General features: G+C 38.8%; 2 protein-coding genes across 7 annotated transcripts; one reads left to right on the top strand and one right to left on the bottom strand.

Moving 5' to 3' along the window:
* The first annotated feature begins 9,234 nt into the window (after window positions 1-9,234).
* On the top strand, window positions 9,235-11,327 carry LOC112203054 (GDSL esterase/lipase At1g29670). Its single transcript, XM_024344079.1, has 5 exons — window positions 9,235-9,484; window positions 9,896-10,020; window positions 10,126-10,374; window positions 10,475-10,718; window positions 11,107-11,327. The coding sequence occupies exons 1-5, from the start codon at window positions 9,235-9,237 to the stop codon at window positions 11,325-11,327; spliced, it is 1,089 nt and encodes a 362-aa protein (XP_024199847.1).
* A 160-nt stretch (window positions 11,328-11,487) lies between these two features.
* Window positions 11,488-18,020, bottom strand: LOC112166587 (agamous-like MADS-box protein MADS1). Of its 6 annotated transcripts, none has more exons than XM_040519617.1 (9): window positions 17,864-18,020; window positions 17,050-17,293; window positions 13,477-13,561; window positions 13,063-13,124; window positions 12,877-12,976; window positions 12,716-12,757; window positions 12,201-12,242; window positions 11,910-12,094; window positions 11,488-11,825 (listed from the first exon to the last, which is right to left on the bottom strand). In XM_040519617.1, exons 2-9 carry the CDS (start codon window positions 17,283-17,285, stop codon window positions 11,822-11,824), a joined length of 756 nt encoding a protein of 251 aa, XP_040375551.1. In that variant the 5' UTR covers window positions 17,286-17,293; window positions 17,864-18,020; the 3' UTR covers window positions 11,488-11,821. The 6 variants fall into 6 exon arrangements, with proteins under 6 accessions (XP_040375551.1, XP_040375553.1, XP_024159233.1 ...); XM_040519619.1 differs by having other exon boundaries at window positions 11,910-12,088; window positions 17,864-18,019; XM_024303465.2 differs by having other exon boundaries at window positions 13,477-13,558; window positions 17,864-18,019.
* Between the last annotated feature and the right edge of the window lie 1,155 nt (window positions 18,021-19,175).

Raw genomic sequence — 19,175 nt, 5'->3', positions numbered from 1 at the left:
TACTTTGATAGAGAACAAGAAAAGATATCTCTCTCAAAACAAGCAAAAGAGGTGAAGAATTTTCTACAATCATGAACAATGATAGAAAAGAAAAATGCATGCTAATAATTCAGTTTACTTTATATCTGCAATAAAAGAATTTGGTTTTCACAAAAACTAAAAGAGGTGGCCTCAAGAAATTGGAGAAAGGTTAACATTTCTAGCCAAAAGGGTGACCGATATCATTACGATAATATGATAAATCTAGTTCTAAATGAAGGTAAATATGCAATAAATAATCTCTTGGCCACAAAAAAAAAAGGAAAGAGATACAAAGAACCACATTATATAAATGGGGTTACCAGGAAGCTAACTATACAAAGCAAAGAGTTGGCCCTATCTCTAGCTTATTTCATCAACTTTCAAGATGAAGATTGTTGATAAGCTTTTCCTATAGAGAAGCCTTGAAACCAGAAAACAATATACAATATTACTTACTCTAATACAATACTATATATCAAGCTCCTTAGTTATCTCATAAAAATCAGGCCCAATCAAATGCCCAACATGAACAAACCATAAAGGCCCAAGCCCAAGCCCACTTCCTTTGGGCACTCAGGCAGAAGATGAGCTCGACCATGACCATTCACACTGGCAAAGATCCATCATGGCTGCATTAGCTCGACACCAGGCATAGTTTGTGTCAGAATTCAGCCACACCGCTCCAGACCAGAGGTTGATCCTCGCGCTGCCAATGCCTACAGACTACCACCTCACCGTCGCCCAACGGACTGAACTACATCCCCATCTTTAGGACGTGCTCATTATGGTCTTGCCGATCCACCACCATTCTCCGCCTCCAGTGAATCTCCCAGAGCTGAGCAAGTCGACAAAACCCAGACCTTCTAATCTGTTACATTGGCCTGAGCACTACTAGATGCCGTGCGCTTCAACCACCCATGGTTGGGCCTCAACCACTCTACCAAAGCTCTAATCTGACCATGCTCCAACGATGGTTGCAGATCCCAATCGCTTGACCAATTAACAACCCGTGTCGCATGGTAGCACCAGACAAAGAGTACCTTTCATCTGATCACAATGATGGTATCAGAAATGAACCCCATTGAGGATGAGGGACAATTCATGAGTAGCCAGGCCAAGGGCGGCAAACTTCTAAGGGCATCTCTAACAGAATACTTATTTTTAAAAAAAAAAAATTTGAAATTTAACTAATTTTAGGCTAAGTTTGATCTCCAGCAGACTAGCTAAACAAAAGCTAAATTTGACTTTAGCTAAAAGACCTAGCTATATTTAGAGCATCATTAGCAATGCTAGCTATTTTTGAGTCAAATTTTAGCTAAAATAGCTAAAAAGTCATTTTGGCTAGCCATGTTAGAAATAGGTCTGTATCAATGCTCTCTATTTTACCTAATTTTGAGTTTATATTATTTTTCAAATGAAGATTAAATAGTTTAAATGTATTTATAAATTACATAAAATAACCCAAAAGAAATGTTTTAAATTATAGAGAGCCTCATCTCACTCTCTATATTTAGGAGCGAGATAGTTAAAAGTTATAATTGAGAGCCACTTAGGAGTCTGGTGCAGCTGCTAAAATATATAAAAAAGTAAACATGCTCTCCAAAATAGCTAAGGAGCTAAAATAGAGAGTCTGCTAAAGATGGTCGCTAGAGAGGAGAGAGAATTTAGCTAAAAGTTAAATTTAACTTGGGATTTAGGTATTCTGCTGGAGCATATATAACTCAATATTTAACTAGCTATATTCCAGTTTTAGCTACTTTTAGCTATGAAGATAGGTATCACTGTTGGAGATGCTCTAACCCTATAGAGCGACTCTACTAGGTCTCATTTCTTTATTCTTTTTTCACTGACTCTTCAATCTTCATAGTCCATCTTAACTCTTTAATAAATGTTCTCAAAACTTGATTATACTAACAGTATGAATAACTAAAATCTTGCATTAAAACGCTTGAGTCAACTTATTGTATTCTAATTAGATGTCATTAGATATTTGAGCAATATCCAAAATGTTCTTTAAACTTAATTATATTAAGAGTATTGATATTTGAAATCTTGCATTAAAGGGCTTGAGTCAAGTTTTTGCAACCTAATTCAGTGTCATTACATATTTGAGCAATATCAAAATTTAATTACATTAAGTGTACCTAAGAGTATCAATATTTTTGAAATCTTGCATCAAAGCGCATAGTAAACTTTTTCAATCCTAATTAGGCGCCAATTAGGATAAATTTTTTTTTTTTTTTTTTTTTAAGGCAACGGAAGACTGATCCATTGATATAAAATCATACGACCTTACTCGGTCAAGCGTGAGAGGTCCTACAAATCGATGCTCAATTTAAAATGACTAAAATCCTAAACGGAAACTCCAAAAGAGACTAAAATCCTAAAGGAACTGCAGTAAACAAAAATACATTGTGGGAGTGGTCAAATATTTCTGACATACAGTTATGACAAATAACCAGATATAAATACAATTATAAATGCGGTCTTCATTGCGGCTATAAATAGGACGATCATTGCAGCAATAAGTACGACGTTTATTATGGCTTTAAGGGTTGCGGCGGTTACGTAATTAGTACAGCAATAATCATCGACATAAGTACGTAAATAAATGCAGCCATAAAACCCGAAATAATGATGGCTTGTTCTCCAAGTAAGTCATCGCCTATATAAGGAACGCTTGACGTCAAGGTAAAGTATCTCATTCTGACTTGTTTTACTCCACTACTAAGAAACATACGGACTTAGGCATCAGAGGGTTTTCTGTAGGTATCCCCCCTTCTCTTAGAGCCGACGGCCAAACTTTGAGTCAACCAAGGTTCTAAAAATTGGCCTAGGCGGCCGCCTAGGCGTTGGGCGTCGAGTCACAGTTCCGATTATAGGCTAGGCGATGGCTGTAGGCGTTTGGCTCCTTGGCGGCCGCCTAGGCGGTCTAGGCGGAGTTTAGGCGGTCTAGGCGGAGCTGCTCGGCGCTGGGCGCTGGAATATATATATAAATTTTTTTCAATTCCTCAAGTTGCAGGTGACGGCGGCGGCGAGGGAGGTGAGGGTTTTGAAGCGGAGGGCGTCGCGGTAAAGGCAGAGGTGGAGTTGAAGTGAGAGAGAGTCCAGGTCGGGTTCGGAGGCTTAAGAGATGGATTCGGGTTGGGACTTGAGAGAGGAAGGGGACGGAGGTGGGGAAGAGGAGGAGGGTTGGGACTTGAGAGACGAAGGAGGCGGAGATGGGGAAGAGGAGGAGAGTGAAGGTGAGGGAAAAGGAGGTAGCTTTCTTTCTTGTTCTCTATTTTTTGGTAGCGTGAAGAGAGAGACAGAGAGTTCGGGGAAGAAGAAGCAGGAGAGAGAGAGAGAGAGAGAGAGAGAGAGAGAGAGAGAGGAAGTGAGCAGTTTTTTTTTTTCACTTTTTGTTGTCTGACATGATAAGGTTTGAATTGAGATAAGGTCATAAAGGCACGTGAACGTGGTTGTAGTGTTTGAATATAATTACTCAATCAATTTTAGTATTTGAATATAATTATTCAATTAATTATCAAGAGTTATGTGAAAAATTTAATTCATTTGTATTTATTATTAAAATAAAATAAAAACCGCCTAGTCCCCGCCTAGGCGCCTGGGCGCTAGGCCTCGGGTTACCGCCCTACTAGCGCCTAGCGTTTTTTAGAACCTTGAAGTCAACGCTCAAAGGAAGTTTCTCGATCTATCCCGGTTAGCTCTCGCTCCAATCAGTATTCATTGGTGAGTCAAACTCCTTTACGGAATTTTTCATCACCAACAAGTGGCGCCGTCTGTGGGAAACACTTTTCCCTAAAAAGTGATGGCGGGAGCTGCCCCTGACGGGATCCCATTTCTGTCACTTAGGACTGGTAGTGACGAAATTTCTCCCCATCAGCCATCGAATGGGTCTATTCCAAACGCCATCGGCGACCTGAATTTGCTTCCCATAGACGAGACACAAAGGTTGAGCTAAGCAAGAACTCGATCAACTTCTAAAAGAAAAACAGGACCGCGAGGCTCGTCGTCTGTGAAAACTAGAAAGGATTTTACAACTTGACAGCGATTCATCAGACGATGATGCTGATGGCAACCTCCGTCGGGCCCGCAATGTAGCAACCAATGCGGGCGCCAGTGGTGTCATCGGGGGAGTCCCCAAGGGACCCCTCGTCGAAGGGATATGAGGCATGCAGAATGGGGGGCAGAACGGCGGAACTGGATTAGGCCAATCCAAAAGGGCGAGTAACAAGTCATGGCGTGAGAAGATGAAAAAAATGATTGATGCATGCAAGCGTACCGGCCCTCGAGAGCTCGCGGCCGAAATCGCGAAGGACGTGGATAAGTCTCTGTTTACTGATGACATCTTGAACGCGGTGAAAACCCAAAGGTTCACCATGTCGGTGTTCCCAAAATATGACAGAACAACCAACCCGGTAGACCACATCAAGGGGTACAAATAACAGATGTCCATCGAGACGACCGACGAGAAATTGATGTTCAAAATCTTCCCATCGAGTCTCACGGGCCTGCGTCAACGTGGTTCCAAGATCTCAAGCAGCATTTCATGCCAGATTTTGACACATTAAGCCGCGCTTTCATTTCACAATACTTCTGCAATCGCAAACAAAAGAAGGACTTGGCGACTCTGTTCAGTACTAAGCAGAAGCCAAGAGAAAAGGTAGGAAAATTTTTCGAAAGGTTTAGAGCTGAAATGCGCGATGTTAATTGTGATCCCCAATTCACCGCAATAGCATTCCAAGAAGCATTGCTTTTGGGAACATCGTTATATGAAAGTTTACTGCGCGATCCGCCAAAGGACATGGACGACATCATTACAAGGGTTAAGGGGGAGATCAGAATTGAACAAGACAAAGAAGCACACGAATCCCGACTCACTGCCGTTGTCACCTCGAGAGAAGTTGAATGGAATAATATAAAGAATGACTTTCAGACTGATAGAGGAGGGAAACCTCAAGATTGTTCCCTTGAAGAATGGTTTACGAGTCACCCCGTGACCATATACAAAAGACATAGTCATGAAGAAATATTTGAGAAGCCGCCCCCCTAACCGGAGGCTAGTGACGAGGATGAGATAAGTCGATATTGCCCGCTCCACTAGACAAGAGGGCACGAAATATATAAGTGTCAAGGAGTGAGACCAGCAATCCTTACAGCAATGAATGCTGGTAAACTCCTTCAGTATAAAATGACATAAATTAAGGCAATCAGATGATTCATGGAAAAGTCCACGTGCCGAAATTCATCTCGAGTAATGGAGAAGGTACGATAATATATATGGTGGCTTCATTTTGATAAAAAGATGGCACAACTTGTAAAACTCAAGTAAGAAAAATAAAAGAGTTTAAGTGATTTTTGCGCGTGTTGATATCTCATTCGAGAGACTATTGAAATTATGTATTTTGTATTTCTCGCGTGAATAATATCACTGGGACTGGTTCCTCGAGTAGGACAGTCCTATTAATCTGTATGATTGGTTCCTCGAGTAGGACAGTTGCATTCAATTTGTAGAAACTGTTTCCTACAGTTGTTTTAATTGATTCATATGAGCTGGTTCCTCGAGTAGGAAAGTTGCCGTATTGGTTTGAAATTTGTTCCTCGACTAGGACAGTTGTTTTAATTCGTAGGAGCTGGTTCCTCGAGCAGGACAGTTGCCTTAATGGTTTGAAACTGGTTCCTCGAGTAGGACAGTTGATTTGATTCGCAGGAGCTAGTTCCTCGAGTAAGACAGTTGCCTTAATGGTTCGAAACTGGTTCCTCGAGTAGGAAAGTTACCTTAATGCTTCTGGTAGGATGGCGTGCATCACCCTCACTGCAGGCTGGAGTATGATGGCATGCCTTACCCTCGCCGGCGGGGGTGGGATGATGGACCTCACCCTCGCTGTATGCGGGGGTGGGACGAGATGACTGATCTTATTTTCGTGGGATGCGGAGCAACGGAGATTAAGAGATTGTCAGAGGATGCGGACCCTTTAGGACATAGGGGCAATCCTATAAGATATCGCCAGCTAGTAACCCAGAGTGCTCAAAGAGAAGAACTCTCGAGGAGGCGAGTTTTCTCAAGGAGAAAAACTCTCAAGAAAGCAAAGGCTCGTGGAGATGAGTTTCCCTTTGGAGGTGAATTCTCGAAGAGACAAAAACGTGAACTTCTAAGGAGGCAAGCTCTCGAGGTAGCAATCGAGCAAAGCAGTCAAGGTTAGTACATACGATGATTGATTCTCGAATGATTGATAATTTAAGGCATGTTTAAATGCTCGAGGAGGCAGATCCTCGAGGGAGCGATCGTGCCAACCATTCGAGATGGTCATCGAGGTTGGCGTCATTGACGTCGAGGCCATGGAAATACTGATGAAGGTCATCGAGGCCAGAGTCATCGATGTCGAGGCAGGCGTCACCATCATCGAGAAAGATGACACCGACGTCGAGGTTATTGGGAAAGATGCCTATGCCGACATCAAGGTTGACACCGACATAAAGATTGGCGCTGACGTCGAGGTTGACATCGAAGTCACATTGAGAAAGATGACACCAACGTCGAGGTTGGCATTGAGGTTATTGAGAAAGACGTCACCAACGTCGAGGTGGGCGCCGATGTCGAGGTTGGCGCCGAAGTTATTGAGAAAGATGCCTATGCAGTCGTCCAGGTTGGTGTCGATGCACCGACGTCGAGGTCAACACCAATATTATTGAGAAACACGTCACCGACGTCGAGGTTGGCGCTGAGGTTATTGAGAGAGACATCATTGAGATCGAGGCTAACATCATAGTTATTGAGAAGGACGTCACTGACGACAAGGCTGGTGTCGAGGTTATTGAGAAAAACGTCACCGACGTCGAGGTTGACACCGCAAACATTGAAGAATATGTCATCGACGCCTATGCCGACGCCGACATCATAGAATGTTAGGCGACTAAGAAGGGAGAAGAGGAAGAGAAATATAAAGATGTAGAGCCCATAGAGAAATTTGAGCTTAGGAAATTTTCTCTTGGGATGAATTCCCAAGGAGAAAATTTAGGGGCACTGTGGGAGTGGTCAAATATTTCCGACATGCAGTTATGACAAATAACCAGATATAAATAAGATTATAAATGCAGTCTTCATTGCGGCTATAAATAGGACGATCATTGCAGCGATAAGTACGACGTTTATTGCGGCTTTAAGGGCTGCGGCGGTTACGTAATTAGTACGGAAATATTCATCGACATAAGTATGTAAGTAAATGCAGCCATAAAACCCGGAATAATGACTGCTTGTTCTCCAAGTAAGTCATCGCCTATATAAGGAATGCTTGACGTCAAGGTAAAGTATCTCATTTTGACTTGTTTTGCTCCACTACTAAGAAACATACTTACTTAGGCATCAGAGGGTTTTCTGCAGGTACCCCCCCTTCTCTTCGAGCCGACGGCCAAACTTCGAGTCAACGCTGGAATGAAGCTTCTCGATCTATCTCGGTTAGCTCCCGCTCCAGTTCGCATTCATTGGTGAGTCAAACTCCTCTACGGAATTTTTCGTCACCAAAAAACATAATTTGAAAAAACTTCATAACCCTACACTGTCCTAAAATGGAGCCAATGTCCTGAACATCTTGATGCCTAAGACCCTTTTGGTGTACGTAGCAACATTCAACACACCCACAACAACATGCAAGGAAACAAGTGCAGGACAGAGAGCAGGACAAACCACCCAAAAGGCCTTAACCCAACCCAAGTGTGAGAGAATAGGGGAATTGGGCTACCCGAGCCCAATTCACTGGACTACAACTTTGCAGCCCAAGAAAGCAGAGGCCCAAAGGCCCACTACCCAAACCCTACTTCCCCAATACCTAGCCGGTCGAATGTGGTTCTTCTAAGAAGCTGCCCGTCATTGCCTAATCAATTTGGTGGTCTACCCAGGCAGGAGACCATGGAAGCCATCTCGCGACCACCAAAACTGCGCTACATGCTGCACTCATTGCAAATAGGCCGATTCTTCAGTCTCTAGCAGATCGTCTCCAACCTCGCTTCTCCTTCAGACTCGACCATGTCACTGATCTCCTCCTCGTCCAACCTGACGTCACCATAGAGCAATACGCGATCACGTTTACAAACCCAAACAATATCTGAAACCTTTGACTTGATTTTACGAAGGATGCTAAGAATAGCCTCTGCTACACACAAAGGAGATGAAGCCTTGTCCTCCTCCCCCTTGCAACGTCGGAGCGCCCTGCTGCAGAAGGGATTGAACGCCGCCGCACTGCTACGATAAACCCAGGCCTAGGTTTCGGTTTCTTTATAGTTGAGAGATCAAACCGAAACATTAGACTTAAAAATGAAAGAATCGTAGAGCACCTCCATCTAGAATATGTGAGATCATTTGAGAAAATGTTGAGATTAAAGCCATGTCATGAATACGGAAGATTTGTGTGGGTTCTGAATTGATGGGCTTCAACCCAACTCGATGTGATCACGGGCTGACACAGACTTTTCATTATTACTTTTGTAATTATGTACATTTTAGAAAAATTCAAGCAAACGTGAGTAATTTGAAAATATGTACGACTATATCACAAGCACGTTGTGAAAATTGCATAAAATACGTATATGTTTGCATAAAATACCCAAATTTTATGTTTCATTAATCAAGGTTTGAGGGCAGCTCCACCAACCCTTCATTCAAAAAAAAAAAAAGACCCAAATTTTTCAGTTTAGTCTCCAATTATAACCATCTATATAGTCTAATTTCTTTGATTGATTGCCAAGAAAGAATTTTCCCAAACAGCTAATTTCTAGCTATGAAATAATATTGAATTGTTTCAAAGATACATCAAGACATATCCAAAGAAGTTAAATAGAAAGAAACGTTATAAGGTTTTAATGGCCAAAAATGTATCAATCTTGACTGCAACCAATTCCCATTCCCCTACTTTGGCTTCACATGTAACAATATCTCGAAGCTATCTCTATATAAACTCCTTCATGCCTCCATCTTTGTTGAATCATCGTTCTGATAATATATATCTAGCTAGCTAGCTCCTCTTCTTTGACTGCAACCAATTCCCATTCCCCTACTTTGGCTTCATATGCATGTAACAATATCTCGAAGCCATCTCTATATAAACTCCTTCATGCCTCCATCTTCTTTGCATCATCCTTCTGATAATACCTAGCTAGCTAGCTCCTATTCTTGTACACTACCTTTCATTTTCCTAACTATATTCTAATTTCATAATGACAAAAGATGCACTGAAATGGTTAATGGTGATTGCTGTTTTGGTGGCTTCAATATCACAATCCTGTGTTCATGGAGCGCCACAAGTACCTTGCTTCTTCATTTTTGGTGATTCAATGGCCGATAACGGCAATAACAACCTCCTATTGACTTCGGCCAAAGTGAACTATGCGCCGTACGGAATTGATTATCCCGGTGGAGTAACAACAGGAAGATTTTCCAATGGCAAAACTACTGTTGATATACTAGGTCGTATTCCATCTCCATCTCTTTCTAAATTGCATTCTTGTGTAAACTATCAGTTAATTGTTGCTTTATTCAGTTAAACATGCCTGATATACCTAATATTAGCTTGTACAGACTAAGTGCATTTTATAAGAAGCTAGCATGAAGTCAGTCGCGGAAAATACAAAACTTGGGTTTAGCCATGCACTTTTCCAGTGATTCACATGGCCTCATCAATCTGTTTATCTTATAGAGGAGACAATCCAAATGACAACCAACTCATTATGCCCGGACCATGCGCATTGTAGTTTATTGTTGATCTATTTATATATAGACTCCATATATACCTTTTTTTTTTATAGTAGATTTCTTTGCAAGGCATGCCAAATATGAGGCTAATAAATTAAAATTAACATGCTTACATATATATTGCAGCTGAATTTCTGGGGTTTGAGACTCCCATCCCACCATTTGCAACTACCAACGTACAGGACATTGTTAAAGGTCTCAATTATGCATCTGGCGCCGCAGGGATTCTAACAGAAACTGGCTCCAATTTGGTAATTATTCCCACAAGACTTGGTTACATATGCAGATATTCAATTAGCTAGTATATATCATATGCCGACATTGCACTTGATCACAATATCGATCTGTGCTTGCAGGGTGGTCACATCAGCTTAGACCAGCAGTTACTGAATCACCAAATCACAGTCTTGCGCATTGCTTCAATACTTCGAGCAAATACATTACAAACCTTGCAGTACTTGAACAAGTGTCTATACACAGTGGGAATGGGTAACAATGATTACATTAACAATTACTTCATGCCTCAGTTTTATCCCACCAGCAAGAGATACACCCCTGAACAATATGCTTCAATTCTTATCGACCAATATACTACCCAAATACTGGTTAGTGATTCAACTTTCCATTTTTTCGAGAGTACTTGAAATCTAGTAGTTGAATTTATCGAAATGATTGTTGGGGTTGATTTTTTTTTTTTTTTGGAAGACTTTGTACAACAAGTATGGAGCAAGGAAGGTTGCCTTGGTTGGACTGGGACTAATAGGTTGCACTCCTAATGCAATTTCGAAAACGAGGGGGACCACATGTGTAGATGAATTGAACAGTGCCGCCCAGCTTTTCAACCAAAAGCTTGTACCTCTTGTTGATCAGCTCAATACCAATTTGACTGATGCAAAATTCATCTATGTCAACAGTACTGGAATGAGTTCCGGGGATCCTACATCTGTTGGTAAGTTCATATATTTTAGGAGCAAATATCCTCTCTCTCTTATGATTTAGGGCATTTTGGAGGGGTGTTATAAGAAACACTTTCTGAAAAGCGCTTTTAGTGCTAGTAGCACTTTTTGTTAGAGGCCCAAAGATATTTTGTTTAAAATTAATGTTAGTGGCTCTTGCACATTCACTGAAAATAATCACTTTATAAGTGCATTATTGGACTTATGGGAAATTCTACAATATTAACGTACAATAGCTTTATCCTGGACTTATTTTGCCAAACCCTAGCTGTAATTAAATGACACTTTTGATCATTCCAAAGTGCTGTTAAACAAACACTTATTGCTTCTGTTTCAAATTAAGAAAGAAGATTAAGCTATTTCTTTTGTTCATAATCACAGGATTCAAGGTTTTAAATGTTGGGTGTTGTCCGGTGAATAGTGTTGGCCAATGTATTCGTTCCGGAACTCCATGCCAGAATAGGAGTGAGTATGTGTTCTGGGACTCATTCCACCCTACTGAGGCATCGAACCGAATTACTGCATTCAGAACATACAAAAGTGTTGACCCCACGGATAATTATCCTATGGATGTCAGTCACTTAGTTCAGCTTAAACTATAATCCTGCAGCTCTAGAAAAGCCAAAGCAAATAACTTTCATGTTGAAATTCAAACAAGTCATTAAACTGTAATCCTCTCAAGTAATACGCAATTTTTATTAATGTATGAATCGAAATGTAACCAATCTTTCCGAATTGATCTACTACATTTACGCTTGAATATCAGACATAATAAATATGCAAACCAAATATTATAAAAGATCAATGATGAATTCAACTGTTAAAAGTGTATCTCACAGAATCTTAGAACATATTGCTGCAGCATTCAGTAATAATTATACAAACAAGATATCCCCTTTTAGTACTTGGTGTAATGCCAGTACTAACTGTGGGAGAGGTTTTTTAATTAATTAACCACAAAGCGAAGTTGGTTTCTGCTTAACTCCTACTTAACAAAGTGCTACTTGTAGCTAGCTAGCTTTCATCTGTTGCCATTACACATATGCACCCTCCATTGAAGATGAAGTCAGCAGAAACCAGGCCAAGCATACATATATCAACTGCAAGGAGTAAAAAAAAGTACAGTTACATTGAGACACAAAGTAGAAACAGGCAATTGCTATAGCTGTGTTTGATATACTTACACTAATTGAAGGGAAATCTGGTCATGGCGCGAGTACTGATGGATATTGGGTTGCAAAGCATTCACTTGAAAATAGTTGCGAGCCTCATGAAATGGCTGAGTCGGCTGCATGATCTCGTAGCTTCCATGCCCACCTGCAATGGCATTTATGCTTTGCTGGTGCCTCTCATTATCAGCTATCTGCCCCTTCCACCACAATTCACATGAATCACTACTAGGTATTACAGGTGCTAACAAAACACAAGCACGAGAATATCAAGACACAAAGAGTTGTATATTCTTAGAGAGAGACCTTTGCTCGGAGGAGCTGGTTATTGTTGTGCAAGTCAAGTTCCTGCAATGCAGACCAAGCAAAACTAGGTTTAGTTCAAAAAAAAGTATTAATTGATGATGATATGTTAAGTCTGAGTGCAACTTCTTGAGGTAAAATATTGGCATGTAAAGACCCGAATTTAGAAGATACATGAATCATAGAGTCATTACATCTTTGACAACAGAATGGCTAATTGAGATGATGGTTAAAACTCGATACGTTTTGAGCGAGTTAAATGCAGCTAACTGAAAATTTTAAAGGGTAAATCAGGTTTCCCGAGGACTTTTGCCATACTTAACTTTCTATTCAACAAGCAAGCGATACTCTACTTACAATGACAGTTGATGCTATCCTACTTTTGTATATTCACACACACAGAATACATCCATAAATTGCTTACAACAGGCTCCAAAAATGTGTTAACAACCTATCTCATATTTCCAGGGAAACAATGTGGAAGAGGAAGTAATGATGAGCCAGTAGAAGAGACTTACCCTTTTCTGCATGTACTCAATTTCGGCAAACAAGAGCTCATTCTGAGAGAGTTCAAAATAAAATAAATAAATAAAAAGTAAACAAAAAAAGGAAAACTTGTCAGTGGTAATTATGCAAAATCCACCACAAAGAATATCAAATACTCAGATGGAAGAGATACCTTCTTGGATCTAATTCTGCTAATTGCTTTCTCAAGTTTGGTCTCCACGCCCTTGAGCTCCTTGATAGACATATTGCTCAAACCCTCAGCCATATAACCCCTGGATATCAACAGCATGTCAATATCTGCCAAGGTGAAATTATTTTTGTTATATATATAGGGTTGACCTAGTCTCTCTGACGTTACCTGTTACTGTTCTGCAAAGTGGTTATCTGGGCACGCAGTTTGGCAGCTTCTTGCTGATAGTACTGAGATTTATGAACATACACAAACTAATAGGTTTAGAAGCATCTCATTGAGAGCCAAAATGAAGATTCATTCAATTTTGAATTACAGTTAATGCATGTATATTAGAATTCACAGAGATGCTTTATATGTTTTACAAAGTATAAATGTAGATAATAAGATCACATTATAATAAACTTTATGAGTTATAAGTTCTGAAAAGGAAACCTGGACACATTTTCAATTATTGCTAGTTCACACTACCCAGAAAAATATCTCTGTTTATACAAAGCAGTTTCATTACTCGCAAAAGTATTACACGTTTCAATTTCAAGACATTTTCATGTAAAATCTACTATTGTGAAGTAAACATACCTGAGTAGTAGCTTCAGAGACAGATCCATTATTTGAAGAATCTGCACATGCCTTCTTGTATCGTTCAATTGTTTCTCTAACACTGATATGCAATCATAGTATAAGATAAGATACTAGATATTAACGATGGATTACGACTGTGGGAAGTGCCTAATTGACGTAAAACATAATCCTTGACCTATGAAAGTTACAATTACTCGATATTATTAAATGTAACACAATTGGGGTTGTGTGGCATTACATCATCCATTCACACACAACGTTGAATTGAAAGAGAATGATCCATATCCTGGTGTACCATTTTGAGATAATAGAAAAGACAGAACCCAAGAAAAGAGGAATAGCAGTACTTCGATATAGAACATGAAAAAATATCTCTCTATTAAAACAAGCAAAACAAATGATGAATCATCTATAACCATGAACTTTAACTGAAAAGGAAATGCATGCAGTTTACTTCTTATCTGCAGTAAAAGAATTTGGTTTTAACAAAACAGAACTAAAAGAGGTGGCCTCAAGGAATAGAATGAGGGTTAACATTTCTAGCCAAAAGGGGACCTAAATACATAGATAGTACTAAATGAAGGTAAATATACAATAATCTCTTGACCACAAAAATGAGATACAAAGAACCACATTATATAAATGGGGTTACCAGGAAGCTAGCTATACAAAGCAAAGGGTTGGACCTATCTGTGGCTTATTTAATCAACTTTCAAGATGAAGATTGTTGATATAATCTTTTCCTATAGAAAAGCCTTGAAACCAGAAAACAGTATACAACATATAGTTACCCTAATACTATATATCAAGCTTCTTAGTTATCTCATAAAACTTGCAATATCGTTTGATCAATAAACTGTGGCAGTGAACAATATTTTAGAAAGACACTAGAAGATATATGATCATATTTCAAGACAGTACTAAATGTCTAGTACTGTTGAGAGAGAGAGAGAGAGAGAGTTATGGAATTACTTAAGGATCAATGACCAAGCAAACATGCAATAACATACCTGTTTAGACTTTAAAGTGATTAATTGGAAAAGGTCATTGAAGTTTTCCATGGTGAAGTAAAGGGTAATTGAAGTTGTTTCTACAAACTTAATGCTTGAAGTTGGAAAAAGAAAAAAGAAGAGAAAGAAGAAGAAGCATGATGATTGTTAAATGCTCTATATGAGGTAAACTAGAGTAGACCTTCATTCTTCATTAGCTCATCACCTCTATAAGCTAAATTAATTTTTTTTTTTTAAATTATAAACTAAATAAAATTTATATAAATTCTAGACTTTTCCTCAAATTAAGGGAAAAAAAAAATCTACACTGTTGCCTAGTTTTTGTTACTAACATTATATTGGACCACCACAATTAAGCCATTAGACTCATGGTCAAATGAACCAAATCTCTGAGCTAGTGAACTGAATCTAATGAAGAATCACATATATCTCAATGTGCCAAGGAAGAAACCCAGTTCTGTGTGTTATACTCAGTCAATTTCAATGTGATAAATGTGACACAACCAGATTACAGCTTCTTCTTCTTTTTTATCACGAAATAACTAAATAAAACCTTAAAAATTGAAAGTTAAGCTGAAATTATGATAAACCTCGCACTTAGGCCATTAGACTAGTAGTCAAATGAACTCCTCTCTGAGTCTCTCAGTTTAACTGTGCCTAATAAAGAATGACATCTACCTCAGTCAAATTGATCAAACCCTCACTGTTTTCTATGTACTCTGATAATACCTTAAACTTGTCGAGCTTGTGATTGGCTACCTGTTGCCACGATGGCACAGCTCCCCAATTTGATTGGCCGGAATTCACTCTGCCATGTTCTCTCTCCCATAAATTACACAAGGGACATTACCCTAAACCTTATCCTATTACCCACCTCGAAAGCATATGAAAAACTTACTGACAGTAAATATATATTAAAAAACTGGTCTTTTCTGTCTGAAACTCTGATGACAACATCTAAGCCGTCTGTTTCAGCAGCAGTCATAATAAGCCAAAAGCTCAGAACTTCCCATTGGCTCGCAGATTTCGTACCTTTGTCTCTGCAACACTCTCTCTCTCTCTCTCCCTCCCCCCACACCCTTCAAAACTTGCACAAATATATCTATGAAAGATCTTCAGGAAATTAAAAGGGTCACTCAGGAATGCCAACAGTGACTCATTGATGACCCAGTTGAGAGCTGTGAGCTCATTGGCTGTGGTGACTGAGAGCTTTAAGAGCAAATCTGAAAGAAAACTATAAAGAAAGAGACTTTATTTTCTATGAGATCCAAGAAAGAAGTTGAAATTTAGGGTTCAAGAAGTGAGGAAAGGAAAGATAGGCAGCCCCACGGGGAATCATGACATAAACTCTTTTGTCAGAAGTGAAGAACCGAAAAATCTTGAGGTGACGTGACCGAAGATTCTGTGAACCAAAGACCAAAACTAACCCTAACCAGAACACACCCATTTCCCAGAAAAGGTTAAAAATTTAAGGAAAAAGAAAACATTTTGGCACTGGGTTTTGATTGGCTGTGTGAAAATATCTCAATTTTACTTGATTTAAGGGTGGCCCAGTATAGATCTTGGGTCAATTGATTACTATTTGCAGTTGCTAATAAACCCTAATCAGGTAATTAAAGTCTCCTGTGTTGAACTTTCCAGGTGAGGGTGTGAGTAGTTGTGGCCTGATTTGGTTGTTAGAACAAGGGAGTTCTAACACAGTTCAAGGAAAACCCATTTGGGTGTTTTGAAAAAGAAAAAAGAAAAAAACCCTAATTTTTTGTGCCCTTTTTTTCCAGTGAAGGTCTTATCATTTTCTTTAAAGAAAATAAGATGAAATTGTACTTTTACTTTCTTGGTGTCCATAACTGACGTGCTATTAAGGAAGTGTCAAGGAGATCGGGGACTGGGCTAATAGGAGCATGACAGCTTGTGTTGTAGGCCTTCATAGATGACATAGAGTGTTGCAGAGAGTGATCGAGTGAGAGAGAAAGAGAAACTAAAAAAGAGAGAAAGGAAACAGAAAAATTAACAGCAATGGAGGAAGGCAAGGAGCTGAGCTCAGAGGCCTGCATACATTCCAAAACCCACTACTAGTTTCTATTTCCATCCCTTGTATAATTCTTTTTCCATGTTTTACACCAGATCTATGCTTCTACCAAACCAAGAGCTAAGAAATTGGTCATAAACAGAAAAGAAAAAAAAAAGAAAAAAACTAAAGCACATAGAAGGGGAAAAAAACAAAATAGAAGAAAGAAAGACAAGGGGATCTTTGGTTCAAGAAAGAAAGAGAATACTCCATCTCAAGCTCTCTCAGCTGAGTACCATAACAATGATTATGTTTTTGTGATTTAATCTACACCCAAAGATCTGTTGAAGAAGCAAGCTAGAATCTTCAACACCAGTCCCCAATCACTTTTTTGAACTACAGTTTTTGCCCAAATTTTGCCAAGACCACTCCTTTTTTGCCAAGAATATTTGAAGAAAGCAAAAAACTTTGTGAAACTTGGACAAAATGAAATGCCAGGACTTTGAGTGAATTGGGAAGAGGAAGAAGAGAAGAACCAAGTAAGTGTTATACCTGTTGTTTGAATACTCATAGAGGCGGCCACGGTTAGAGAAGACTATGAGAGCAACCTCAGCATCACAGAGCACAGAGAGCTCATAGGCCTTCTTGAGCAAACCATTGCGCCTTTTGCAGAAGGTGACTTGACGATTGGTGGTGTTTTCGATCCGCTTGATCTCGATCTTTCCCCTTCCCAATCTTCTTTGGGCATCAGCGTCCAGGACCGTGTTGGGTTTGTTTTCATAGGCCATAGTTGCAGCTGAGAGTCATCAATCAAGTAGGGGAAAGAAGAAGAAAAAAGTCAATGTACAAATGAGAATCCTCAATCAAGCAAAAAAGGATCAAACTTTATGTACAAATTAGAAAATCAAAACACAGTTTCTAAATAGTACTAATCTCTCCTATCTAGCTTTGATCACAAAAAGCATGGTGTTACACTACAACTAGCTAACTAGCTCAAGAAATTGTGAACTGATGGACTAAAAGTTAATAAGTTCATTGCTCTTTGAGTTCTTTGACAACAAACATCAAAGTACAGTTGCTGATCTAGCTGTGGAGCTAAAAACATGAATTGGACTAAAAGAAATTGTGAACTGATGGACTAAAAAATTTTAAGTTCATTGCTTTTTGGGTTCTTTGACAACAAACATCAAGCAGTTGCTGATCTAGCTAGCTGTGGAGTACTCAAAAGTCAAAAACATGAATTGGACTAAAAAAGTGAGGCACTGAAGATTGGATTACCAGATGGTGTTTTGAGTATTTTGATCAATACCCAGATAAGAAAACAAAGAAAAGATGGAGATGATGAAAGAAACAGAGAGGTTTCTACCTTTTGGGTTTTTTCTTAGACTTCTTTTCTTTTCCACAATCTAAACAAGAAGATATGCAGAAAATGGAAGCAAGGGGGACTCAGAGAAGGGTATTTATAAAGGGAAAAACGATATTTCCTCCATTATACTAATTTCCAAAACTTGGCTTCAATTTTTAATGTATATGACTTTAGTTATTATTACAAGGAAAGGTAAGTGGTATAATACATTTTGTATTGGACCTGAAGCAAAAGTAAAGAGAAACCATGGGAATCACTCATTTGATTCAGGGTCCATGAACCGTCCATTTTTTACTCATTTATTTTATCGAAGATATACATTAATTCTTTTACCTGTGAATGATTGATGGGATATAGAGGAGGAAGAGACATGTTCAAAAAACAAAAAAACAAAAAAAAAACAAAAGAGGAGGAAGAGAGAAAGATGAAAGTACGTACTTTCGATTATTTATTGGGGTGAATGAGGCGTTGAGCTAGGCCAAGTTCCACAACTGCCTAGCCTTTAAGGTTAGAATCCTTTATATGCAGAATCAGAAAAAATAGGAACAAAACTTGAGGAGGTCTCTCGTTTTTTCCTTTTTTTTTAATCTTAAACTATCAGTAGATTACTTTACAGTAAAGTTAGTTTTTCTTGGTAGTACTCTGATATCAAGGTAAGAGCTAAGAAGATTGTATACATACTTAGGATCGAGTCGAGAAAGTAAATGCTCTTAATCATTGACGTAAATAGTGAAATTTCATTGCTATTAAACAACTATTTGAGTCGAATTCCTCATATTTTACTCAAATAAAAATTATTTCACTAGATTAAATGGTCGTGTAAATTATTTATTTTGTTTAAATCTCTACTACTACAAAGTCAAGCCCTCATTTGAGATTCGCACGCTTCACCAATTTTTTTTTTTTTCGAAACAAAGGTAGAGGCAAAATCCTAGCGACCACTCCAATGAATAAATGAAGAAAAGTGTACAAATGAGGGAGACTAAACCAAAACTTTCATAAGTAACTAAATCATGAAAAAAAATTAACGAAAACGAAACTAAGAAAGACCTAAACACAATCTGTTTACTCTACATATTTATATATTCTATATTTTTTTTCTAAGGATAAAATTGTCAAACATTACAATTCATTAACAAAAAAAACCGGCGATGCTTGAAAAATACCTCACTAAACAAAACTTGCATGTAATAAAACCAGTGTACATAGCATGATGCAGTTAACCATTAGATTTGATGAGTACGTCATGCTCAGGTGGTCAGTTTATTTTGTACTCAGTCATACTCAATTACTGTTGGATTTAAATATATAT

Source organism: Rosa chinensis, chromosome 5 (assembly GCF_002994745.2).
Source record: "Rosa chinensis cultivar Old Blush chromosome 5, RchiOBHm-V2, whole genome shotgun sequence".
NCBI lineage: Eukaryota > Viridiplantae > Streptophyta > Magnoliopsida > Rosales > Rosaceae > Rosa > Rosa chinensis.
The sequence above is the reverse complement of the archived record's forward strand: the minus strand, read 5'-3'. Positions and strand labels throughout refer to the sequence as shown.

Excerpts from the sequence above, each read along its gene's own strand:
- LOC112203054 (XM_024344079.1), top strand. The coding sequence starts at position 9,235 with ATGACAAAAGATGCACTGAAATGGTTAATGGTGATTGCTGTTTTGGTG. Across the intron at positions 10,021-10,125 it reads CAGAAACTGGCTCCAATTTG|GGTGGTCACATCAGCTTAGA; the intron begins GTAATTATTCCC and ends CTGTGCTTGCAG. Across the intron at positions 10,375-10,474 it reads AATATACTACCCAAATACTG|ACTTTGTACAACAAGTATGG; the intron begins GTTAGTGATTCA and ends TTTTTTTGGAAG.
- LOC112166587 (XM_040519617.1), bottom strand. The coding sequence starts at position 17,285 with ATGGCCTATGAAAACAAACCCAACACGGTCCTGGACGCTGATGCCCAA. Across the intron at positions 13,562-17,049 it reads TATGAGTATTCAAACAACAG|CAGTGTTAGAGAAACAATTG; the intron begins GTATAACACTTA and ends ATGATTGCATAT. Across the intron at positions 12,243-12,715 it reads TTGAGTACATGCAGAAAAGG|GAACTTGACTTGCACAACAA; the intron begins GTAAGTCTCTTC and ends TCTGCATTGCAG.